Below are 26932 nucleotides of genomic sequence, written 5' to 3'. Positions count from 1 at the left end.
AGGTACTATGTAGTACATATTAAGTTAGGCATTGAATGGTCCAAATTGTTGTATTTCATTGTTTATTGGTCAATTTAGCTTTATTATAAAATTTACTGAGGTTTGTAGGGCTTGGAACGAATTAAGCAATTTACATGTAAAATGCGGTTCAAGATACAAAAAACTCGTTACGAAGGCCGCCTCGGACTGGATTAATTTCGTATCCTGAGGTACCACTGTGTTGTGGAAATGGCAAGATGATTGGTTTTATTCATATTTTGTTGGCTGTGTTACTTGAATTACTGTAGTTTATTGTAGTAAACCTTACCGAGTTTTTTTTCTTTTTCAGGCGTCTATGTATGGATCTGACCAGTTTGGAGGTAAATAGTTTCATGACATCTAATTGTACAGTATGATATTGTATAATATTTATTGTGTTTTTAATCATGTAACTGAGTAGAAGTAGATATGTTTGCTGTGATTGCTTTCTTATATTAAAATATTTACAGATATCCGACGCAAGACTGTCCATCGCATGTCAATAGGAAGGAGAAGAATAACACATTTTAGTACATCAGGTTTTGAAGCTTCATGTGAGTGCAGCTACATACTGTGTGCTGTTCTTTATTGTTAATGTATTTTATTCAGTTTAACTTATAATGCTATTTACTACAGTAAACCCCTGTATTCCTGGGGGGATGGGTACCAGACACCCTCCCCCCACTGTGAATAGCTCAAATCCATGAATAGTACTTAGAACCCCTCTTAAAGAGCTTAGAACTGCCTATTTTGATAGTTAAAACACACACAAAGAAGCTAAAAATGGTTATACCAGAGTATTTTATGTTTTATCACAAAAAGTGCATTTAGTCACAATAATTATATGAAAATACAGTAATTTATGAATATTTCTCGGTGAAAAATGCCGCAAATAGGCAAATTTAACCAAAAAATTAGGCAGTCCCCAGTTATAGGCAATCTGATTTTATGGTGTTTTTCTAGTGATGGTGGTACGATGACTGGATTTTTGGAGCTGATATGTGTTGATCTCTAGTTATCCACACTGATCCCCATATCAGCACTGATAACCAGGGTATCGTCACACCATCAGGAATGGGACCCCCACCAATAACTGGCAGCTGTCATATTGTGGACATGTTTATCTCTGTTCAGGGATTTAGTTGTATCATTGTTTTTTTTCCAGGGAGTTCCATTAAGGAGGAAGGGTATTATAACCAACAAGGAGAATACTTGAGTCAGAGCATTTTAGAAGATCCTCAGAGACATGTTTTAGCATTATGCAGTCAAACAGAACCTGTTCCTATCACAGAATGTTTTACAGAAAGGTATGAGTGTAATCATAAGTTGAAAGTTGATAAATCCTCTAAGATCTGTTTGCATTGGCTTTATTCCTGGTTAGAGCAACTAGGACTTCATCACTGGAGGAACCTTCATCTCATTGGTCAAATGCTCTCATTCTTCGGCACGGTTTCACAGAAAATGAAATTAGTATACATTTAGTGCTTCTCTGTCCATCTTTCACCTTCCTTATCATCATCATTATTGCAGTCATATTTTTTCAAGTAAGTCTTGTATAATGTTTTCAAGTCAGTGCATATTATACTTCTTTATGCATTCCCAAAACCCCTAGCCCTTTTTTTGGGTTGGGAATGTCAAAGGGCAACTATACTTAATCTATCAAAAGCCCTAGCCCTGTTTTTGGGTTGGGAACATCAGAGGACAACAATACTTAAATCTAATTATTGAAACTCCTAGTGGACAACTGTACTTCAATTTAATTATAAAAATCCCCAGCCCTGTTTTTAGCTTGGGAACATCAAAGGGGAACTACTTAAATCCAATTATTGAAAACCCTATCCGTCTTTTTGGGTTGGAACATCAGATGGCAACTACTTTAATCTAATTATCGATACTTAGCTAAAGATAGTAGCCCTGGCTGAATTAGCTAGGCTTTTTTCTTTTTCTCATACCCAAGTTTTTCCCTGTTGCACTTTATGGATTCACTTTTCATGTAACACTAACCTGTAGAATTGATGTAGCTAACAAGATTGAGCAAATTGAGATACTTAGGCCAAGAGATTTTCACCAGAGGAAGGAATTTGTTTTCATCCAGCCTTATGCTCCATACACTATAATTGGTATTCCTAGATTGGTAATATGTGACCAGAGGCTCCTTTTTTTTTTCCTGTGATGTAGGATGTGGGATAGAGTATTGTCTAGTTAGGAGATAGCTAAAGGGCATAGAAATAGATCACCATTATCTGTGAGGAATGTGAGCAATTTTTATATTATCTGTTTGATGCTGTTGCCCTTCCAGCCCGTGTGATTGCCATACTTCTACAGTGTGTGGACAGTATGAAGGAATGATAAATCTATATGGGCAGAAGTTTTTATTGCATTTATACACAACTTTTTCTGCCTTACCAGGCATGTAGTCATAGAAAGAGCTTGCTTCAGTAGAAATATATAAACTTATTAGTTTTTTGCAATCTTATGGTGTGTATGGATGCATGTTATTTGTGTTATTAATATTCAACTCTCAATAATTATATTGTTTCTTCAATTTGTAGCCGGCTGAGTTGTTGCAAAAAGATTGGTGAGGGTGTATATGGTGAGGTTTTCATGACAAAACCCAATCCTCATAACATGGATGGTGCCACTGTGTTGAAGATTATGCCTATTGAAGGAGATTTTGAAGTAAATGGAGAACCTCAAAAGCACTTTAGTGAAATCCTCTCAGAAATCATCATATCATTGTAAGTATTATTGTAAACATGTTTGTGTTTAAATGATAAATTGCAGAATGTGTTGTTTATACTATTATATTATCATTATTTACTGAGATGAACCTTACCTACTGTTAAAGTTAGCGTATGTCGCCGCGCTGATTAGGTGAGCTGACATTCAAACAAAAAATCAAATGGCTGCCCGGATGACTTCTGGTTCACCTGTTCTCCTCTAGGTGTGTTTCGAATATTTTAGCTCGTCAGAATTCTCTTTGCCGCCATTGAGCTTAGGCGATTGCTGATATTCTATAAAGTTTGACTGTTTTGCACCTGTTCACGGTATTGTAATTTCGTTTTCCTTGGATGTCGTCCGTGGGAAGCAAAATCAATAATATCAGGATATTTTAAGAATGATTTTGTTGTAAGCAGGATGTTGGAATTTGAAGTAGATCAACATTCGGTTTGTACAGGCTTCAGAGCATCAGAGGTACAGAGTGTGATCTTGGAACTAGATGTGAGGAATCTAGGGGATTGGTTTGAGGATTTTATGCCTGAATATGTCAGATAGAGGAAAAAAGGGAAGCTGATAGGTTACAAAACCAATGATTAGGTCAGTACTTAAACCTGTCAGTTCTCTCCCACCTAGTGTTCCTTCATCTGTGGCTATCCCTGCTAAGCAATTTGATTGCACCTTCATATTGTGCGCTCTTATTCACGTTCCACTGTTAGAAGTAAGGTGTTGGTGCCCACGCCTGTAAGTAGATAGAGCCTGGACTGCCCTGCAATAGTGTGCCTTAGCGAAAGAGTCAGCTACCTGGGAACTGGGTCGGTTCTCGAGGCAATGGGGTTCTGTGCTCTCTAATATACCTACTTTTAGGTATAGACAGTTTTATTGAGCTATTAATGTCTGTAGCGAGTTTTACTTACTTTGTTCTGATATTACGTCGACTTAGTCAACAGTTTAAGCAATCTCTAAATTCTAGTCTGCTAGCCTATTCCTCTTTCTCTGTCGAAATGCAATTGTTTGTTCTTTGCATGTATTTTCTTCGGCTATTGGCAAATGTCTTCCTACTGCCTCGATTAATATACTAGTTCTCTCAAATCTACAATGTTTATAGTATCTAAGGTTCTTTCCAAGCTAGACATTATTCTAGTTTCAGAGCATTCTAATATGTCGTATGGGAATGCTTTCAAATACTGGCAGTCCCCGGTTATCGGGGCGGGAGGGGGCGGTTTCATTCCTGATGGTGCGCTGATAAGCGAAAACCAACATTAATTGAAACCCGGCGATTTATGGCACTTACGGTGCTGATAACCGGTTCTCAACCCATTATGATGCTATAAATTTTTGATTTTATGGCGCTAGACAAGCCCCATAAAACCGCATCAGCGAATAACCAGGGACAGACTGTACTGTGTTGATTTACTCTTGGACAAGGCAGGAGTTGTTGTAACTCCTTCTCCTCCTCCTCCCAAACTTTCCTGTTTTTCCCATTTTCTTTTGCACTTTGTTTTCTTTCCCGCAGTGGACTTGGACTTGTGTGGACGCAACCGAGTCCTTGAGTGAGTTACTTAAGACTGGCTCCCCTTCATGAAGTCGTGGATGCGATACAGTACTCAGCTGCTGTTGCCTCCTATTGACAAGTTTCGCTTCTTGTCGCCAGGTGTTGCCTCTTGTCGGCAGCTGTCTCCACCTGTCAACCTCTGGCAGAAAAGGAGTTTGAATTAGAGAAACTTGTTCAGTTTGATTGCATTTGCTGCAACGTTATGCTTCGCTATATCCTCATTTAGCTGAGGAAAAGGCCACATTGAGAGTAGTGTCTCACTTGTTTGGGCATATTTGGAGAAGAGAACCTAAGCTCTCCTTCAATTAGAGCATGTTTCGTAACTTTTGATACTGACTAGTGCTTTGGACATGCTGAATTGAGTGTCAGTCTACCTTGTATATTGTCTCTTCTCCGCATCAGGTTAGACAGGTGGAGGCGCCAACCCAGCAAGTTAATGAAGCCAGCTTTAAGGTTTTGGCGCCAGCGTGAGTTAGCGAGGGAGAGAGTTTTAACTCATTTCTGATGCTGCAGACTAATGTTCTCATGCTTATACTAACTCAGTTTGGAAGAAGTGAGAATATTTTGCTTCTGTCTGCTTATGCTGCTTAGGTTAAGGCGATAAGGGAGTATCTATTGGTACAGTCTTGTTTTATACCTTTTGGGGATAAGTGCAGCCCTCAGGTTCTGGTAGATAGACAGTTGCAAACCTCCTGGCATGCTTGGAGAGACTTGGGACCAGTACCTTACATGGTAGAGTTTGTGAAGGGGAGTTATGGTTCTTTTTTGATTGCCGTCCACTGGTTTAATCTCCTATAGCTGTTCCTTTGTCTTCTTCAGCAGAAATCTCTTTCTGTAGTAGGAGGTTGATATAAAGAGAATTAATTTACCAGGCAAGCGTGCCTTTCCCCATTGCTCTTTCACACTCAGATGCTGCCTTCTCGTATCTAATTAAATAGTCTGCCATCTTTTCACTAAATTCTCATCTTATTAGAAGGTATCTTTTTATTCTGCCGTAATTCTCCATTACCGAGTCTTTTAGATAGGCTTTATCTAGTTTCTCTAGGATTAACTTTGGACCCTCTGTACCAGTAAGTTTATCTTTATCTAATGCTTCCACTAGCTCTCAGGCTTTCCCTTTTAAGCTCATTCTCATTTCTATCGCCAGGTATTTTGTATCTTCTCCATACAACAATAGCCAATCTTCGGCTTGACCTTCCCATTCTTTGTATTCTTCTTGTATCCCGCTAAACCTGGGACATTCCCTTCTCCATCTAGTAGTCTCCCTTTGTTCACTGTCGGATCCAGACATCTTTGATCAACCTCGCACTGCTACCAGTTTGAATTTTAGCCTAGCTTAACCCCTTTTTTCTACACAAATGAAGAATCTACCCACCTGTACGCTTTCTCCAACTCCAGTATACTCCAGAAATCACCTTAGAACAAAAGCACAACAAGACTTACGACCCAAAAACTCCTACCAGACAGAGAGCTCTCCCCTACCAACCACACACCACCAGCATGTGCTTTCTACTGCCCCATGTTATTGTTTACATCCCCCCGACGCCGACGCCATCTTGTCTATGACGTCACAGCCTATGATGTCACAACACAACTTGAATACATCAACAGACACCTTCTAGAATCAACCATATGCTGTCCATATATAGGACACCCACCATATTTCAACAGTGCATAAAATACCAATAACAATTATACAATATATAATCACATCTTTCTCTGTATCCATTTCCTTACCTTCTCTCAACTCCAGAGACACTCTGAACTCATGAAGCTGTCAAATATGTCAAGTAATGTGACAGGGTAGGGGTGCAGTGCCATATAATGGTCAACGATTTTAATGGTTTTTATACAATTTCTCTCTCTCTCTCTCTCTCTCTCTCTCTCTCTCTCTCTCTCTCTCTCTCTCTCTCTCTCTCTCTCTCTCTCTCACTGAGATGAGATCATTTTTATGGTACATGTATGTAATAAATTTATTATTAATATTTTCCAATAATAATACTATCATATGCATAATAATAATGCTATAACTGTTATTACAAAATTCATATGTGAGTATTTTAAATACAATAATCTTTCCATTTCACTCATTTAAATACTGTAAGGACAACTCTCTCTCTCTCTCTCTCTCTCTCTCTCTCTCTCTCTCTCTCTCCTGGCTGCAAGTGTTAGAAGTACATATGTATGTACGTAATACCTTTAGGGGTACTAATGTCTAAGATTACTTTGAAATATATTAATACAATCTCTAAGATTAATACAGTAATATGATAATGATTTAAGGTAAATTTGATGTAGGATGTTACATAAGGTATGCAATTGGTGTTTCTCTCTCTCTCTCTCTCTCTCTCTCTCTCTCTCTCTCTCTCTCTCTCTCTCTCTCTCTCTCTCAGCAAAAGAATTGATAGACAGGCAAACAGATACTTGTTCAGCCCTCTCATTCTCTCTTCTCTGGAAAAGATATATGTATTTATGGGAGGGGAAGAAGTGTTGCCTGTAGAAGTTCATTTCAATCTTTTGATATTGTAAGGAGTTATTCTCTCTCTCTCTCTCTCTCTCTCTCTCTCTCTCTCTCTCTCTCTCTCTTCTTCTCTTCTTCTCTTCTTTCTCTCTCCTCTCTCTCTATCTCTCTCTCTTCTCCTCTCTCTCTCTCCTCTCTCTCTTCTCTCCTCTCTCTCTTCTCCTCTCTCTCTCTCTTCTCTCTCTGTTATTGGCTGATATATATTTCTAATGGTAAAATGTTTAAGATGACTTTGAAATTATATTAATAATACCAATTCAGTGGTATATTTGATGTAGGATGATGCTTTTAATAATACATTTGGTATTTGAACTTTCAAGATCGGCAGATATAAGCATTTTTGGAGGGGAGTTCTAACTTTTCACGGGATCAAGCTATTCGCGGGGGTGTATGGTACCCATCCCTCGCAAATATGGGGGAACACTGTGTATGAGTTGTATTCTACTTAACGCCATTTGTAACATAACTACGTAATTTTTTACTATAATACGATGGTTGAAATGCAAGCAAACCATTGTTGTTATTGGGTTCGGCTTGTTCATAGCGAATCAGCTGTTTCTGCTGTATGCGTTTACACATTGCTAACGATACTTTTAGCATTCTCTTTTACTTTTTTTAACAACAAGAAGATGGGATAGATAAAGAGGAGGAAAAGAGGTTAGCCTATTGTAATTTGGTCTCAAAACTTTAAGCATGTTACTTGAGATACATGATCAAATCTTTGTTTTGTGGTAAAAATTTAAAGTTATTAAAACTTTAAAACCTTGTTAATGTTTTGTTTAACCATAAGAACAATTTCATATTAGAAAAAATACAGTATTGTACATAGAAAGTATTGAAAATGGGTAGTAAAAAAGTGTGACTAGTAAGTTGCTCTTTGCCTCTGCCCTAATGGAATTATTCCCATAAGATGTGTATTGAAATCTGGGATTTTCCAGTTCTGCAAGGCCGTGGATCAACCAAATTCTCGCGTAATTGTGGACCCTACAGTGTGTGTGTGTGTGTGTGTATATATATATATATATATATCATATATATATATATATATATATATATATATATATATATATATATATATATATATATATATATATATATATATATATATATTATAAAGTGGGCGCTGAAAGTCTTTGCACCCCTGAAGGCTGCGTAAAGACTTTCAGCGTCTTAAAGAATCCTCCATATCAGTCACGGAAAATGCCTGAGAGAAAAAATGACTAATTGGCACCTTTTATTGTTTCCACTGTGTCCTTGATTAAGGAAACAATAACTGATCAGTAGTCATTAGCCGTGGTGTAAGTCGGTTTTTTTTGCTGGCACTCCTGTCAGGATTTGTTCGTCCTCGTGGTGTTGCCCTTGTGTTGCCAATCCCTGTGCCTTTATGCGTAATGGTGGGTCTTTATACTTCTAGGGATGATCGTGTAAGGGTCATCAGTGTTTTGAATTAGTGGGTTAAATACCGCTGAAATTGTGCGGCAGACGGGATTTGAAGCGTCGAACAGTTCAGAACATTGTTGCGCTGGTACAAGGCGTCAGGGAAGAAAGAGGTACCTCTTCCCAACCGCCAAGAAGCTCTGGGAGGCCCCCGTTGCTGTCTGAACGATCTATTTCGCTACTGAGAAGGGAAGCAGAGCTTAATCCTTCACACAGCGCTCGTCAATTCAGGGAAGAAAACCCTGAAATTTTAGGAAAGTGTAAAGTACGTACTTTACAGACGTACTTGTCATGCAAGTTGGGATTCAAGAGTGTTGTGGCTCCTAAGAAGAGCAAGCTAACTGACGCCCATATTAAGAAACGAAAGTTTTTTTTTCATAGATTTGGTAAATGGGACGTTAATAACTGGAAAAAAGTGTTGTTCACTGACGAATCCACATTCCATTGCTCGGCAAGCACCTCAACGAAAGTTTGGCGAAGTCCCCGCCTTAACAAGTGCAGTGACAAACTTATTCGTCCTCGTGAAAAGTTTCCCAAAACTTTGATGGTATGGGGTTCTATGGGTTATGAGGGAGTTGGGGAATTGTGTATATTTGAAAATAATGAACGAGTGAACCAGCACATTTATTACGTTGTGCTAAATGAATATTTAGAGGGGAGCTTTGAGAAGACAGGTGCTTCAATTCTTCAGCAAGACGGCGCACGGTGCCACACAACGCCATTGATTAGGAACTGGTTGCAGGATTGTGGTGTGGAGCTTTTAAGTGACTGGCCCCCTAATTCCCCTGATTTTAGTCCCATAGAAAATCTGTGGTCGATCATTAAAAAAACGTTTGCAGAAGGTTGACTGCTCCAATATCGAGAAACTCAAAGCCGCCATCATCGCTGCTTGGAACAGTATCGAACCAGAGATCTGTCAGCACCTCATTGAAAGGTTTTGTTCCCCGGACGGCTGAAGGCAGCTAAAGAGAACAAATTTGGTTGCTACCAAATACTAGAAAGTCCTAAGGTAAAACTGACACCACCATTTCAATATCTTTACTAAATTTTTGCATTCCTTTACAGGTCGAAGAAGGTGCGCGTGTGTATGCGTTTGCCTAAATGCACTGGTGTAAAGACTTTTCTCGCGACTATTATATATATATATTATATATATATATTATATATATATATATATATTATATATATTATTTATTACACCACTCATATAGTAATTTCTTACCCTTTACAGCATCAGGGACTTCAATCAATTAGCGTCAACACAAACAACAATATCACCTGCCTATTGTCATAGTTCTTTCACCATGTTCATAAATCGCTGCAAGACACTAGATTATCATACTATTTTGTTACTTATGTTCTCAAAAATTAAAACCTTTAAGAAGTATAGAATATACCTAGTATAAATCATCAGTTTTCTGTAGCTTATTCCTCACTTTATTACCTACAGCATGGAAATAATAATTTATGTGTTCTTTACCGATTTCATGCCTCTTAAACAAATTATCAAGAAGTCTTATCTTCTCAATCTGTTTTCCATATGATTGCAGTAAAGTACTACTAAAAGATATCAACCTTTCACTATACAGGGTGACACTGCTTTTTACAGCAAATAGGACACTGCCTATGCAGCTCCACCACCTGTCTTATGCAAGCAGAACAGAACATCAAATAGCCAAAGAGGCAAACTCTGAAAGGGGGAAAAGTTGGTTGGCTGACCTGGTACTCATTCACACCTGAAAAGACAAGGACAGAAGAAAAAACTCCTGAGAGCTATCACAAAAAAAAAAAAAAAAAAAAATTATATATATATATACAGTTGGTACCTCGAGATACGAAATTAATCCGTTCCGAGACGGCCTTCGTATTATGAGTTTTTCGTATCTTGGAACACATTTTACATGTAAAATGGCTAATCCGTTCCAAGCCCTCCAAAAATACCCCAGTAAATTATATTTCCAGGCCTAAAACACATGTTCTAGGGTTACGACGGAAGAAATATGTCTCCAAAAAGGCAAATATGTCTCCAAAAAGGCAAAATACTGTACATACTTGAGCAATATTCAACTGCATGTAATGTTCAACCCCATTTTTACTGCATATATTAGGACTTGAGCATATGTCCCTTAGCAATAAGCCTAGTCTATGTTAGCGGTTGCTACTGTAGCCTAGTCTATGATTCCTGACATCTAAACCTAAGAGCTAAAAGCTTAGAATATGCCAATAAAATGTATAAATAATCAGTATGTACTCATTTCAAATAATTATTAATTAATCATTAACTATAATACACAAACAAAGAAAAAACAAACCTTCCAATCGATTGTTTACATTCTTACGAGTATCGAACGAGCGCCAAGCAATCATTTTTCCTACCGCACAGTAAGCCATAAATTGTCATTAATATCTCTCTTCAACTAATGAAACCACCAAACAGTATAATAACCATTCATTTCTATTCTTTATTCTATCTTTACCATAATGGAGATACCGAGTTACTGACAGCTGTAATGAAACATACGTAATAACTAACGTAATGTAATAAAAACAGAAGAAGAATTCTAAAAAATAACCTATTTGTTGGCAGACTGATTTATTCTATATTTTCTGATATCTAATTCACAATTTTTTTTTTAAATGTATTGCATGTACTCATTTCAAATAATTATTAAGTAACCATTAACTATAATAAACAAACAAAAAAAAAAGCTTCCAAACATCTGTTTACATCCAGCACTTAATAGTATCGAACAATCGCCAAGCAATCACTTTTACACAGTAAGCCATAAATTTTCATTATCTCTCTTCAACTACTGAAACTACCAAACAGTATGATAACCATTCATTTCTATTCTTTATTCTATCTTTACCTAATGTTTTTTTTTTTTTTTTTTTTAATGTATTGCATGAATAAGTTTTTCAATTTACAGCAACCTTTTACCAATAGAATACTTAAAGTCAAGGGGTAGGTGCTGACCAATAGGAGAGCAGGACCTTATGGGGTGACTAGCATCAGGAACCAATGGGAGAGCGGGTGAGGATGGTGGCGAGTTTACTCAGTTGGCGGCGCGGGAGTTTTAAAATTGTTCTCGGTGGTCCGGGCGAATCTCGGGACTTTACAGCAACAACCTTTCGTATCTTGAAAAACTTTTCGTATGTAGAGCAGTAAACTTTTTCGCATTGGCTTTCGTATCTTGAGTTTTTCGTAAGTAGAGCCTTTCGTATCTCGAGGTACTATGTGTATATATATATATATATATATATATAAAACTAAGCATGAAATAAATATACCATTCCTAAAACACAAGCTTCCCCAGGAAGCCCAACATTCTGGACAATATTGATTGGCATGTAAGGCTAAAAACCGGAAGACACCAAGACCGAAGGTTCTCGAACTCATCTCACAGTGACACTTGTATACGAAACCTGACTCAAACAGTGCTACTGGCTTGTAAGAAGCACCCTGTTTACGATCCCGGGATGAGGAATGTCGCTGAAGAGAGCTACCTGAAGGAGATGGATTCCTAAGGCTAAGGTCTCTTCAGGAGAACAAGAAGCCACGTCCACAGGCCAATGAAGCCTCATGTCTCCGACCCTCAGCCTCATTCTTGCTGAGCGAAGGATCCTTAGATGAAGCTTGAGCAACCTTCACATCTGCAGCCTTCGATCTTTCAATCGATGCTTTATTGTCTTTGTGCGACGAACTGGTTCAGGAACAGACAAAGAGGTGTCACCCCTGACCTCGTCAATACGTACTTGCAAGGATGATTCGCATTCACGAACGGAATATGTTGTAACATTCTTATGCTCTCAACACTTGTACTGGCATGAACACGTACGTGAGAGGGAGAGACACAGCTGTGAAGGGAAGACGAAGGTACATTACTCTTATGACATACCAGTGATACACAGTCACGTATCAAAGAGGAGGATGCCTTATTCCACTATTCTCCACTGCCAGCCTCCTGAACATGAACATGAAACATAGAGAAAGAAACATGACCTTGTGGGGTATATTGGAGAAACACTTCTCACACTTGCATGAACATGAACATGCATGAGAACATGAAGGGAAGAAGGTGATGCACTCCTTTCATGCGAAAACGACGAAGCCACGAAGTCCTTGAACCTCCAACGTCTGACATGACAGCGAGGGGGGGGGATGGCGCAGGAACAGGAGGAGAAGGAGAGAAACTCCACTCTCGCAAAACAGAGTCCAGTCTCTTGTAGACCTCTTGAACTAAAGCCGTGGACGGCTCAGCAAGAGAAGACATTGACTTCATATTGGGAAGAGGTGACGTCACAGCTGGAGGATGAGCGGCCACCGCATCTGATGTCATAGGCTGAGATGACTCTGGGAGTGACGTCATGACACCTCTAAGGCCGGAGCTGGTTGAAGGCCTCACTGGCAAAGTGATGAGATGTGACCCAGGCAGCCTCGATGATGACGATTGGGTTCCTCAAGGTGGCAGCATGCAAGATCCAACGTAGAGGAGGCGGGACTACTATAGGGGTAGGGGGAGGGGTATGAGCCTCCAAGAAATGTGACAGCAGTCCATCTAAGGAAGGTGAACCCGTAGCCCCAGCAACGCCCAAACAGCCATCATCTTGGATGACTCTGAATTTGAAAATAAGGCTTTAGATGGCGTAGCCTCCTCCCTCTCGGGTATAAAGTGAGAACCCGAGGGAGAGGGGCCTATATTAAACATAACATCAGCCTGTGGAACTCCCGATACTTCCATCGACGAATCAATGGAAGAAAAGGGAAGAGATAGGCACACTTGCACTAGTCAAAGGGGGAAGCAATCACGGGAGAGGGAGATGCCAAATTGGCCATCCAATGAGAAGAAAAACCCTCCCAAGAAGGAAGAGTCGAAACTCTACGATGTTCCCTCTTCCTATAAAACACACTTCACTGTGACTTAGGCCAGGAATGACTTTCCGGTACATGTGGATCTGTGACAGCAGCTAAAAGCCTTGAACAAGGAAAACCCTGAATGCCCAGGCACATGCGTTGACGAGGCCGTGGAGACTCGGTAGAATCCATAATGCAGAAACACACATACAAACAAACTGAAAGAAAGGAACCGGCTTGGAAGGAGAGCAAAGCGATACGTCTTACTCTCCAAGACGGTTAAATATGTCATGAGGCAGTGAGCGGCCTCTGACCAGCTATCACCTCATACATGCAGGAGTTGCCAGATCTCACAGATTCCTTGCTTACAGTCTTTGATTGGGGTAGTTTACAGATCCGCGGACAGATCCTACACTTCCAAAACTATTACCCCAAATAACAAAATGCATAGAATAAAAGTTGTCCAGAATTCCAAAATATACCCGAAAAGTCACTTATCTGACCAATTTACTCCAAAATGCCATCTGCCGATATTTCCTGTGAAACATAACTTTTTCTAAGTACCCACTTGATGGGAACGGTGACACACCGGTTGGAGCTCCCGTAGTTCTTGAGATGGCCGCAGTCAGGCGCTGTACGTCGGACCACCCCCATTGCGGGAATTTTAAATCAAACCAATCCTGTATCAGGTTCGACCAGGGCTTCCCAAGGACATGGATTAACTTCCTGCAACCAATAAAAACGCGTCCCATGATATGTTCATACACCCATACCTCCTCTCACAGAATTCATTCTTTCTGTTGTTCACTGCCGTCATGGATAGAACACACGAAGTATTATTCCCTAAAAGTGTAACAGCAGATGAGTTTGATAACTGTACCCATTTGTATGTTAGTATTGTGATCGAGAGTGTACACAACAATGATGAATTTATGAAGTGGTTGTATAGAGAAGGTTTACTTGGGGACTATTCGGGGTTATGTACAACGCAACATAGGAAACCGAAGGGTTCATGAAAGATGGGGACCAGCAAGGCCACAGGCCAGGCCATATACATGCGGCGCTGTAAACAAACAGCAAGGGCGGGAAGAAGTTATCAGTTCGGCACGGGTCATTTTTTGAAAAGTCACGTTTGTCCCTAGAAACAATTACGTATTATATTAACCCTTAAACCCCGAAGCGGTATTTTAAAAATCGTCTCCAGTATGCTGGCAGCGTTCACGAGTGAGCGCTGAAGCTGAAAAGATGTTTTTTTTTCAAAAAATCACAGCACTTAGATTTTAAGATTAAGAGTTCATTTTTGGCTCCTTTTTTTGTCATTGCTTGAAGTTTAGTATGTAACCATTAGAAATGAAAAAAAATATAATTATCATATATAAATATTGTGATATATGACAGCGCAAAAACAAATTTCTTATATAATTGTATACAAATTGTGCTGCGAGCAAAACGGTTACAGCTAACGAGCTAATTTTTTTTTTTTTTTTTTGTATTGTACACTAAATTGCAATCATTCTGCTATATAACAGATTGTAAAATGATCAAGGCAACACAGAGAAAATATCACAAAATGATGCATGAATCCGTAACGCACGGATGTAAATAAAGCTGTTTTCAAAAATTCACCATAAATCGAAATATTGTGCTAGAGACTTCCCATTTGTTGCAAAATGAAGGTAATTGATTGAATATTACTAGACTGTAAGTGTTGTAGCTTACAATTGCAGTTTTCGACCATTTTGGTCGAGTTAAAGTTGACTGAAGGACAAATTTTTTCTATTTATCGTTATTTATATGAAAATATTTCAAAACTGATAAAATATACAACCATGGATTGTTTTTTGTTGCATTCTACACGAAATTGCACATATTTTCATATATAAAACTTTATGTAATGGCTAATTTAAAATGGTGCAAACATTACGACAATCTGACAAAAAAATTTTGATTTTTTCGTAATAGTTACCGTGCGTACATAAGGAAAAAGTTTATTTTATAAATTCACCATAAATCGAAATATTGTGCTAGAGACTTCCAATTTTTTGCAAAATAAAGGTAAATGATTGAATATTACTAGAATGTAATAGTTTTAGTTTACAATTGCGTTTTTGACCATTTCGGTCGAGTCAAAGTTGACCGAATGTTGAAATTTGGCACTTATGTTTTTATATTATGAAAATATTTCAAAATTGATAAAAGCTACAACCATGGTTTGTTTATTGTTGTATTCTACATGAAATTGTGCACATTCATTTTTATATATAAAACTTGATGTAACGCCTAATTTAAAATGGTGCAAACATTACGATAATTTCTGATTTTTTTCGTAAGAGTTACCGCGCGGATGTAAGGAAAATTTTTTTTTTTTTTTTCATGAATTCACCATAAATCGAAATAATGTGCTAGAGACTTCCAATTTGTTGCAAAATAAAGGTAAATGATTGAATATTACTAGAATGTAAGAATTTTAGCTTACAATTGCGTTTTTCAACCATTTCGGTAGTCAAAGTTGACCGAAGGTTGAAATTTTGGCACATCGTTATTTATGTGAAAATATTTCAAAACTGATAAAAGCTAGAACTATGAGTTGTTTTTTTGTTGTATCTACATGAAATTGTGCACATTTTTATATTTAATACTCCATGTAATGGCTAATATAAAATGGTGCAAAGATTATGTCAAAATAATTTCCGAGATGTGTCGATGATGCTTTTTCGTGCGAGAAGAAAGAAATTTGCGCTTGCATGCCTGGGTAACGATTGTAAACAAAACAATGCCTTGATTCGTGAGCTCCCAGCATCCCCCAAGCCGCGTGTTTCAAAAGTTTTCGCCTAGTAGGTCTATAACTATTTTTCCGTGAATTTAAAAAAAACATTTTCGTCAACGTACCATATGTCGGTTTGGCACCCGACAGACAATTTTCGTCGACGTTTAATACGTCCAATTGGCATTTAAGGGTTAATATTTTGTTTCACTAAGAAAACCCCACAGTGTGTTGTAAGGGATATTGTTATGCCTCTAGCACCTAACACCATGGTGGATTGGTATAATTTTTGTAGGGATATATGTTGCAAAATCCTGTGTTCTGATAATAAGAAAATCGGTGGTCTTGGTCATATTGTTGAGATCGATGAATCTAAATTTGGGAAACGGAAGTACAACTGTGGCCGAAAGGTGGACGGATCTTGGGTGTTCGGTGGCATTGACGTACAGACACGTGAGACCTTTTTCAAGGTGGTTCCTGAACGTTCTGCCGAAACTCTGCTTCCGGTGTTGCTTGATAATGTACTTCCAGAAACCACAATCGTATCTGATTGCTGGAAGGCGTACAGCAAAGTCCAGGATCATTATTTTGAGCATAATGTCGTGAACCACAGCGTTAACTTTGTTAGCCTGGATGACCCGAATGCACACACGAACACTATAGAATCGCAGTGGCGTGTTCTTAAACGGAGTGCGCTACCGAGACACGGTACGCAGAAAGAACTTTACGAAAGCTATTTTTCTACATACTGTATCCAGAAGCGGTATCTACAAGATATTCCATGTCTATTTCGGGCGTTTCTGAATTTGACCAAACGTGCCTATCCGCTCAAAAGCCGCCCGACATCCCCCATCTCAGATTTGATTTCCCGGTCCGAAACAATAAGACCAGGACCTTCTACCAGCGAGGCATGTGATCCCCCACCTGTTTCAAAGAGGCCGAGACTGATGCCTTCATGGTTGTCGGACAGCAGCGACTTTGAAATTTGAATAAGGTAAGTTGTATATTACCTAAACTAGTGTTTCAGTTAGTTCGAAGCCAGTACTGAAGCACGTGTTCAAACAGATCTATCAGCCCGACGGTGGGCATGTAGGAACATGAATGATGCAGCCATTTGTACGTAAATTAGTTTTTCGAAGGCCGTAGCAGAACGAGTAAGGTGTTTAATGTTACAGTTATGAGGGGATTTACAGCCTAGGCTAGTCTTGTCCTTTTGTATGTACTGTGGCTAATTCTCTGTAACCCCTGTGGCTAGTGTGCTCAGCGCAACATTACCTCTTGCCAGAACATACCGAGCTTGCCAAGAAATCTAAATAAATATGCAGATAAGGCGCAAAGCACCGTTCCGCCACGGCCTTACTGTAACCCCTGTGGGTAGCGCGCTCAGCGTAACATTACCTCTTGCCAGAACATACCGAGCTTGCCAAGAATCTTTAAATTTGCGGATAAGGCGTGTAGCGCCATTCCGCCACGGCCTGACTGACAGCGCACATAAACATATTCACCGTTAACGACTAATTTATCAGTAATGCCGGTTAGTGGTAGCCTAGGCTAGTCTGTCGTTTACATGTAAAGTAGTGGTTCAAAGTTATGTATGCAAAGTAAGGGGTCCTAGCATTCAATTTCATGTTGGTTAGTGGTAGCCTAGGCTAGTCTGTCGTTTTACATGTAGGCTAGTGGTTACAGTTATGAGGGGATTTATAGCCTAGGCTAGTTGTGTCCTTTTGTATGTACTGTGGCTAGTGTGCGCAGCTTAACATTACCTCTTGCCAGAACATACCGAGCTTGCCAAGAATCTTTAAATATGCGGATAAGGCACAAAGCGCCGTTCCGCCACGGCCTTACTGTAACCCCTGTGGCTAGCGCCCGCAGCGCAACATTACCTCTTGCCAGAACATACGAGCTTGCCAAGAATCTTTAAATATGCGGATAAGGCATGAAGCGCCATTCCGCCACGGCCTTACTGTAACCCCTGTGGCTAGCGCACTCAGCGCAACATTACCTCTTGCCAGGACACACCGAGTTTGCCAAGAATCTTTAAATTTGCGGATAAGCGCCTGTTCCGCCACGGCCTTACTGACACCACACATAAACATAATCACCGTTAACGCCTTTATTTAACAGTAATGCCGGTTAGTGGTAGCCTAGGCTAGTCTGTCGTTTACATATAAAGTAGTGGTTCAAAGTTATGTATGCAAAGTAAGGGGTCCTAGCATCTAATTTCTTGTTGGTTAGTGGTAGCTTAGGCTAGTCTGTCTTTTTACATGTAGACAAAGTAAGGGGTCCTAGGCTAGCCTAGGTCAAACGTGTATGCAGAGTAAGAGGTCAAACTTTTGTATTCAGAGTAAAGGGTCAACCTTAACAAAACCGTAAATATGTACATTTATGTGTCTCGAAACCGGAAATTGAGAGTTTCGGGCGCTGTGAAAGTCCGAGGCCGTTTCCCCCCACCCAAAAACCCCGGTTTCCAACTGGGTCCTCCTTTACCGTTTGATGTTTTGTTCATGAAACTTACCTGTCATATATATATATAGCTGTATTTTCTGAGTCCAACAGAATTTCAAAAACTTCCGGCACACGCAGTGGTCGGCCAGGTGGTTAGTACCCATTCCCGCCACTGGGAGGCGGGTATCAGGAACCATTCCCATTTTCTATTCATATTTTTTTCTGTCGCCGTACTGTAAACACCATGTTTCAGTACCATCCGTCTTAGGATTTTGAAACTTCATTGCCGCTAAGTATCCTAATTGTCTTTTGATTTATTTACTTGGATTTGTGGCTAGGCATACGCTATCATAAATTGATTTGAATTTGATTCATTTTTGCATAAGATATCTGAATTTAGTTAGGCTAGTTTGAGATGGTGTTGTCTGCAAAGATAGGGTGTGGCTACCGAAAGCTTCGGTAGATCCGCACTTGGTTTGCACGAGGGGTACGGGTCTTTCTTCTTTGTTGAGATTTGTCATGTAAGGAGTGTGAGACTTTGTCTAATTCCGTTAAAGGAAGAATGTATGATTCGTATGTATGCAATTAATCAGTAAACAAAAGTCAGGGTAGTGAACTGCCTTAACTTCCCTGTAGACTTTATTTTGCCTAAACCCTGTAGTATGGCCTACGGGCTGTGAGCTTATGTCTGCGAGAGGTAATGCCCTTTACGTTATAGATTCCATCTGTATCTTGGAATCTAAAGTACTCGCTCTCCAATCATTGTTGTGAAGTGTAGTGCCCCTTCTGTAGTTGCTGCTCCTAACCCTGTACTGTTGCCTACGGGCCATAGTGTCTGTAGAGGGTAATGCCCTTTTCTCTGATACTGTATCGATTCGTAACTTAGAATCGAAAGTGCTTGCCTTAGAGAGCAAAAGTGAAGTGGCTAAGTGCAGTGACAGTGCCCCTTGTGTAGTGGAGGGTGCGTCAGATCGGCCTTATTTCGCCTCTAGGCCGGGACCTCTGCTGGACTCCCAGGAACAGGGAGAGAGCATTCGAAAGCCGAAGGAGGGTTACGAGGAACCCACCGGATCTGACGGTGCCTTCAGCCAGACCTGAAGATACTCCTAGGCTGCCAAAGTGCGTGCACATGCACGAATCCTGAAGGATTGCTTCTCGTCCTCCGAAGCGTCCTCCCTGCGCAGGGGTTGGAGCTTTCGGAAGGACTCGCGCCTTTTATATAGAAGCTTTATAGAAGAGGACGCTTCACGTCCTCTCTCTCTCTCTCTCTCTCTTGTCATGCGTGGCAGTGAGAAGTAAGAAGGCGAACGTCGCCTGAACACGTGTACGTCTTTCCAAAAAAGGAAAAAGAAGTCATAGTAGCAGGACGCTTTTGAGCTGCGGACGTTTTTTTTCCTAGCTTGTACTGAGAATAAGAAGGCTTTCCTTCGCCCCTCGCATCTTTCACACGATCAAACCCTTCTCCTGAGACTGCTTCGTGCAGTCGGTTTTCTCTCCAAGATTTGTCTCACTCTTCCCTGAAGACAGTTTCTCTCGCTTGTTTTGACGCCTGTCAGGAGCGTGACGCTTTTCTGCACGCTTCTTTTGACGCTCGGCTTGAACGGGACGCGTGGGTGCACGCCAAGCGCGCTGCAAGTGGACGCCGAGCGCGCACCAGTGGACGCCGAGCGTGCGCCATGCGCCAGTGCACGCCAGGTGTGTCGCCTGGCTGAACGTTTCTGTTGAACTCTTCAAGCAGATTTGGGCCTAAAGATTTTTAACCTATACCTTCGGTGATCCCTTCTACCTCACCTTGCAAAGAATGTGAAGTAAAAAAAAACCATTGCTTCGGAGGAAGCTTAAAGTGAACAGGCAACTTCGTCTTCGAAACCCAGCAAGGCACGGGGTTTCCGTGAATTCAAGAGTCTCTGTCAATTATATTGCTTTTCGCAAAGTCCAGGATTGGATGGAGTTAAGGAAAGCTCAAGGGAAGATCTCTTTTGCTCTACCGCTATCAAGACTTTGCGGTAAGGCAGCTACGGGGTATGTAAAAGCTCGACGTCCTGCACGTCATGACGCTCGACAACGTTCAGTAGGATTCTTGCAAAGGCACTCATCAAGAGGACGCTCTTTAGGAAAGCGCAAGACAGGACTTCCTTTGCCATACTGCCAATAAATTTAAGCGTTAGCAGGCATTCGTTGTGATACGGGAGAGGAAGCTGGTTGGAGAGTTCCTTCCTCTTCCCAGGATAATTTGCAAGCTTTTTAGTCCATCTGAAAGGGCTTTTCAGATGATAGATTTTGTTAGTTCCTTGTTCGGGACTACGCTGCCGAAGCTCTTTGTCCCGTAAATGGGTTAGTTCTCATTGACAAACATCTCAATAACTTTATATTGCGTAAGCGGATAAGCTCTTATTAACAAGATTCGGAAGAGCTCTCTTTCATCAATCGCAGACTCGTACAAGAAATAGACTCGAGCTGTCCGCTTCGATTCTCTACGATTTGTTCATGAAACTTGCCTGTCAGATATATATGTAGCTATATTTCCGAATTCAGCTATAGATATGTCTGCCAGGTAGGTATGAACAAACTTTATTGTATCATAACAATATCATATTTTGCCTTGCGTGATTTTACTACTGGTTGGTTCAAGTCATATACGCATGTTGTAGTTACCTCTACGGATGGCAACCGAGAGGTCTATTATTTTAAGGGCATTTAATTGGTACTCCCTGCAGCCTTCCAGGAGTTTCCAATTTATCTTTTACCGTTTTATGGTAGTGCTATGACGACACAAACGCAGCTCTATATTTAGCATTTTCTGTTTCGCTTAAGTATACCAGCTTGAGAGTCTCTTTCTGCTCAAAAATAAGACCTATTCCTTCGTAGAATAGAGTAGCTGGCAACCCAGGCATAAGAGTTAGAGACAACGAACGTAAGCTGCTGTCACTGAACTCCAACGACGGAGCCAGTACCAGCTAGTTCGCTGTCATGCGCGGTTGGTTACGTCTCTCTCCTGCGGGATTGACTGACTAACCGTATCTCTGCGCGGGCGGTTACGTCTCTCTCTCCTGCGGGATTGACTGACTAACTGTATCTCTGCCCTACAATCACGGACTTTAGCCTAAGATTTAGGGGATTTCTAACATGCATTAATAAACATTGCCTTCGTTTTGCGTAACTATGTTCAAAAGATATATATCTTTCTTTCGGTGCTCGTTACTGCACTGTAATAGGACTACGAGTCTACCGCGACATTGCGCTATTATATGCTCTCCTGCTTAGGTAAAGCGCAGCCTTATTAGGGAAGTAAGCATGCTCGGTGAGGGAATGGATGAGCGTGCTGGGGACAATTTCCTTCCTGAAGAAGTTTGTTTCCCTGAATAGACTGCAATTCAGACCTCTACAGTTTTTTTTTCCTATCGGAAAACTGAAATATTATCCAAGATCTAGAAATGATTCTGAACATCTTTCAGTGCTTCAAGTATCACCTGAGGTGATAGCGAGAAGGTGCCAGGCATCTGGAGAGGGTTTCAGATGTCATGGCACATAATCTGAAAGAATTGGAAGCAATTCAGTCGTCCCTCCAGTCCTCGAAGAATGAGTTTTTGGAACCAGTGGTCCAGATCAACTCGGACACTTCCACAGCTCTCTCATATCTTAAGAAGTATCATCTCTCGGTCCCTGTTCGAGTCTACGAGAAAGAGCCTATTATGACAACAGGCGTAGAACGTAACGATCCTCAAGAGGTTCGTTACAGAATTGCAAAAGTCTGTACGAATCTTCTCGATCGACGGCAGCAACTACTGACTTCCGAGTGGAATCTTTGATTAGAAGTATGTTGAGAGTTGTGGAGACTTTAAGGACGTCCTTTCATACATCTCTTCGCTATGTTGAGGACGAAGAGGCTTCATATACTCTGCTCCCTTATTCTCGATCCGGGAGCGGTAGCATTACACGCCATCCTATGGTATTGAACGGGGATGGATGTTTAGTCTCTTTTCCTCTTTTTTCAAACTCTTAGGAAATGTAATAAGATGATTTATGACGTCACAGGGAGCGACAATGACGCTGATCGCCCCATGTCAGCCTTCAAGATCCTGGATTCTCAGAGGTCACGTCCTTCCTAGTTCACTTTCCAAGGACCTTTTCCGAGAGAGTCGGTCTACTCTAACAGCCTCACTTCGAAAGGTACCTATAAACCTCTCTGCTCTGAGTCTGACTACTTTCAGACTATCGAGATGTTGTCAGGAATAAGATTTCCGTCTTCCCTTTCTGTCTGAAGAATGGGATAAAGCTGGCGTCACAAAATATTAAAGAATACGCAAATATGTTGTTGACGGCCTTTGGGCTCAGAGTTTTGCATCTGTTAAATAACAAACCCTTTCACGATCTTTGAGGTCTGTGGAATCTCGAAACTCGCTCTCCATCTACTTTTTGTCTCACCTGTTTTCTCGGAGTCAGACACTCGTGAGAGATCAGGTGGCATTTAGTAGCCCTGAGTTTCTTGTTGACGAAGTCGGTTGCGTTGATACACCCCCGATGATCGTGTAACACGAGACCAGGTCGGACTGTCAGGCATTCGTCCTTCGGGTCTGAATCGCCTTTTTGCTCCGCGCTCCTTTTTCCTGGCACCAGAAGCTCGAGTCAGGAGTTGGCTCATGAGTTGTTTCGCTGACGGACGATTGTTGCTTGCGTTGATACACCCCCAAGGTTTGCTTAAGCTTGAATCGCCCCCCAGGCAGTCCAGACACTCATCCTTCAGCGAAGAATAGTGCCTTATAGTCTTCAGAGTACAGCCTGGCTGTCCTTGATTCGTCTGACTGGTCACCTGGTCGGTCACCTGACTTTAGCACAGACGGACTGACTGTGCATGTCCAGATCGAAGCTTTCAAATGGAACTTAGACGTCGTCTGAAATTCTTGATGTCAAAGCATTTCGAACCTCTCCTTTCTGTTAACTTATTGCACGTGACCAGAAAGGCCTATTTTTTAACCACTCTAGATACGACAAAGAGGGTTAGTGAGGTTTTAAGCCATCGTCAGACGTTTTGGCTTTAGAGAACACAATGCGGTGTGTTCTCTAAGCCTTCCGTTGTGGCCTAAGAATGGAAACCTGTCTAGTCCTTGGGCCAGGAGCTTGGAATCAAGGGATGGCACAAGTTATTGGGCAAGAGCCAGAGAGAGTCCTGTGCCCTGTCGGGTCTCTCAAGTTTTATCTACATAAAACTAAAGAAAGTCGAAGTCCTTCGGACAATCTGCAGTGTTCCGAAAAAGGCCAGACTTGCCCATATCAAGGAACACCCTGGCTTTATTGTTAAGGAGTTCTTTAAAAAAAAAAAGGCTCTTTCATTGTGTTTGAACAAAGATTTGAAATCTTTTGATCTGAATGCTCACGAGGTGAGGGCGCGGCCTCGGAAGCATTTCAACAGAGCATGGCACTCAGTAACATCCTGAGTACCATGTTTTAGCGAAGCAACTCTATGTTCGCTTCACACTCCCTGCGGGAGTGAAGACGGCATATGAGATCTTCTGCTCGCTAGGGCCATACGTGTCTGCAGACACAATCTTGGGGGCAAGAAGTACCACTCATCCTATCCTGTAGAAAATGGTTAGGAAGAGCTCTTAATTTATTTGTAGTTTTTAGTCGCCGCCAATGGCGACTTCTTAACTCTTAAGCCTTAGTTAAAACACCTTAACTTTGGCTAGGTTGGTCAGGTGGTGATATATATATATATATATATATATATATATATATATATATATATATATATATATATATATATATATATATTTATTTATTTATTTTACTTCTTAGCCCTCAGTATGGTCAATATGGTCTAGTCACATTGTGGTCACGCCCCTGTTGACAGATCATCTGGGAGTGCACCAGCTATATAGGTCTCTACCTGCGTGGCAAACTCTAGTAAAGCAGAAGCAGACTTGGGTGACAGTAATCACGAAGTCAGCTATGCTGACAGGTGGAACCAAGATGTAAATCATCTCCATGCATTTGTTTCCCAAAATCCTTCTATTCTGTCCCTTCCCACCTCCAACGGTGGATTCAGCTATATATATATCTGACAGGTAAGTTTCATGAACAAAATGATATTGTTATGATACAATAAAGTTTGTTCATACTTACCTGGCAGATATATATAATCAAGTACCCACCCACCTCCCCTCAGGGGACAGTGGGAATAAAAATATGAATAGAAAATGGGAATGGTTCCTGATACCCGCCTCCCAGCGGGTACTAACCACCTGGCCGACCACTGCGTGTGCCGGAAGTTTTTGAAATTCTGTCGGACTCAGAAAATACGGCTATATATATATCTGCCAGGTAAGTATGAACAAACTTTATTGTATCATAACTATATCATTTTTTTAGGGTTTATTTTCACTGGGTCAACTACAAAACCATTGTTATTAGCAATTATAATGTTTCCCCTTACTCATTTCCAAATATGCATTTATACATTTAGTTACTTAATTTAAGATTTTTTTTCCAACGAAAATCGAATCGTCCACCCTGCGGATATTGTAGTCGCTCCTTTGATTGTTTTAACCGGTTACCAGCTAGTGCTTGGAAATATCCTATTGTTAAGACCGAAGGCTTGTTCTGCATATGAAAAAGTAGTCTTCTTGGAAAAGTACCACAATGGTTTGCTTCAGGGTATGGATAATAGTACATTTTCTGGGGTCAGTTCTGGTGTTAGGATAACTAGCTCTCTCTCTCTCTCTCTCTCTCTCTCTCTCTCTCTCTCTCTCTCTCTCTCTTGGTGTTTGGTACTGACTGATTACTGATGTTTCTCATGATGGTTGTCAAAAGAAATTTGGTTTCCATAACATTGTTGATGCTGGGCTTTTTTCCCATGATATGTAAGGCATTCTTGAAGCCTTGCATATCATGGAAAATAAAAACCTGCATAAACACTTAAGGAAACCAAATTTCTCATAGTTCTCTTCTTAAGTAAGTCTGGATGTGTCCTTAGCACCCCCCACCCCCAAATGAAAAACTTATATTACATGGAGAATTAACTTTTTAAATGGTTTTAACTTTTCTTTCAAAACAGGGAACTTAGTAATCTTCAGGAAGTCCAAAGAAGAGCAAAATAAAACTGGACTGAGAACTTTGTCCATGTTCTGAACTGCTGGTGTGAAGGGAAGCTATCACCAGGATATTGTTGCCATGTGGGATATTTTTCACGAGTGAAAAAAAAGGCAAGTTCTTTTAACATACTTTGAATTTTCTTATAGTCTTTACTTTTTTAAATTTCTATCTCATCAGCAAGGTTTTTTATTGGAGTAGGTACTCAGCTCCATAAGTGTGGCATTTTAAAGAATAAAGCTACAGTTGTATACAAACCAGTTATTTTTTATACATCTAATCATGTGGTTAGCATCTCTTGAAATTCAATACACAAGAATGCCAATGACTTTTTTGTTATAAGGAAGAAAATTAAAACTAGGATGCTTAGGTAGATAACCTTCTTAGTGAGCTTGGTTAGAAAAAATTCACTCATGAGGGGTCAGGAGTAAGATTGGAGTTTTGTAGTAGAGCTGTAAAATTATCTGGTAAAAGATTTAAAACGTTTCCCAAAGATCCTGTTTGCTTTGTAAGGATCTTGAGGGAAAAGGAATATGGATAAGTCAGAGAGGATAAGAATATATTTAGCGATCACTGATTAAAGTCAGATCCAAACTTTTCTTACCTCCCAAAACATCTGGGTTGCTTAAAGTTTAGGTGAGCCCTCAGAGGATGATAACTATACCAACCAGGAAGGGATAAAAACAGTCACAAATGAATAAAGCAGGTAGCATGGAATACTTGCCAGTGCATAACATCTTCAGAATATCTTACTTTAAAAAGAGAGGGGAGTAAAGACATAAGTATTGTCAGATTCCTCAAAAGATTTTAGTCAGGGCACCATAAACTGAAGTATGTAAGGGGTATGAGAAGCTATGATATATACTATACACTTTGAGAAGGCTTCAGTCATTGTAGTTGGTTCCTCCTAAATTGTGGCAAATTCAGCATTTTTACTGGCCTTTGTATGCCCAAAGAGAATTAGTGAGCTTCATTCTTTGTCTGGAAGTCTTATATTTCAAGATCTGGAAGTCAGGTGTTGTTAATTTTTGCACTGGACTTCTTATCAAGGACAAAATCTGTTCCATTCTTTTCCCATATACCATATATGTACGAAGAGCCACCAGTATATATTTAGACTGGACTAGAAATTCAAATAGGACACATTGAGACTTTCTTTTTATGGGCTGGACAACTAAGCACTTTACAGAGAACACCCTTTTCTTTTGGCTGCAAAGAGTTATTTGTAGCACCTGCAAGAGCTCTACTGAAAAAATCACCAGAATTTGAGAGCCCACAAGATTTAGGCACTCAGTCTTTCTACTGTTGAAGAGAAATTTAATTGTTCATTCGGATAAATAGCAGGTACTTAGGGGTGGCCAGTTAACTTTTGCTCCATATGTTATCTTAGAGACACTCCTCATAAGTTCTGATTTTATTTTTGAGTCCAGTAGTAGTTTCAGGTGTGGATTTATCAGAGATGGTTTGAAGATCAGGATGGGGGATACATCCACTTCATCTTCAATGGTGTGTCTTTATGACATCTGTCCT

General features: G+C 40.3%; 1 protein-coding gene across 1 annotated transcript; it reads left to right on the top strand.

The window, feature by feature from the left end:
• Window positions 1-320: 320 nt before the first annotated feature.
• Window positions 321-25453, top strand: LOC135221509 (serine/threonine-protein kinase haspin-like). Its single transcript, XM_064259240.1, has 5 exons — window positions 321-359; window positions 489-572; window positions 1184-1325; window positions 2571-2756; window positions 25368-25453. Exons 1-5 carry the CDS (start codon window positions 335-337, stop codon window positions 25408-25410), a joined length of 480 nt encoding a protein of 159 aa, XP_064115310.1. The 5' UTR covers window positions 321-334; the 3' UTR covers window positions 25411-25453.
• Window positions 25454-26932: the final 1479 nt, after the last annotated feature.

This window comes from Macrobrachium nipponense, chromosome 2, assembly GCF_015104395.2.
Source record: "Macrobrachium nipponense isolate FS-2020 chromosome 2, ASM1510439v2, whole genome shotgun sequence".
NCBI lineage: Eukaryota > Metazoa > Arthropoda > Malacostraca > Decapoda > Palaemonidae > Macrobrachium > Macrobrachium nipponense.
Note: the sequence above shows the minus strand (reverse complement) of the source record. Positions and strands in the feature narration are given on the sequence as shown.

Bases quoted from the DNA above. Each gene is read 5' to 3' on its own strand.
- LOC135221509 (XM_064259240.1), top strand. From the start codon at position 335: ATGTATGGATCTGACCAGTTTGGAG. The intron at 573-1,183 runs GTGAGTGCAGCT...TTTTTTTTCCAG, and splicing joins ATCAGGTTTTGAAGCTTCAT to GGAGTTCCATTAAGGAGGAA. The intron at 1,326-2,570 runs GTATGAGTGTAA...TTCAATTTGTAG, and splicing joins ACAGAATGTTTTACAGAAAG to CCGGCTGAGTTGTTGCAAAA.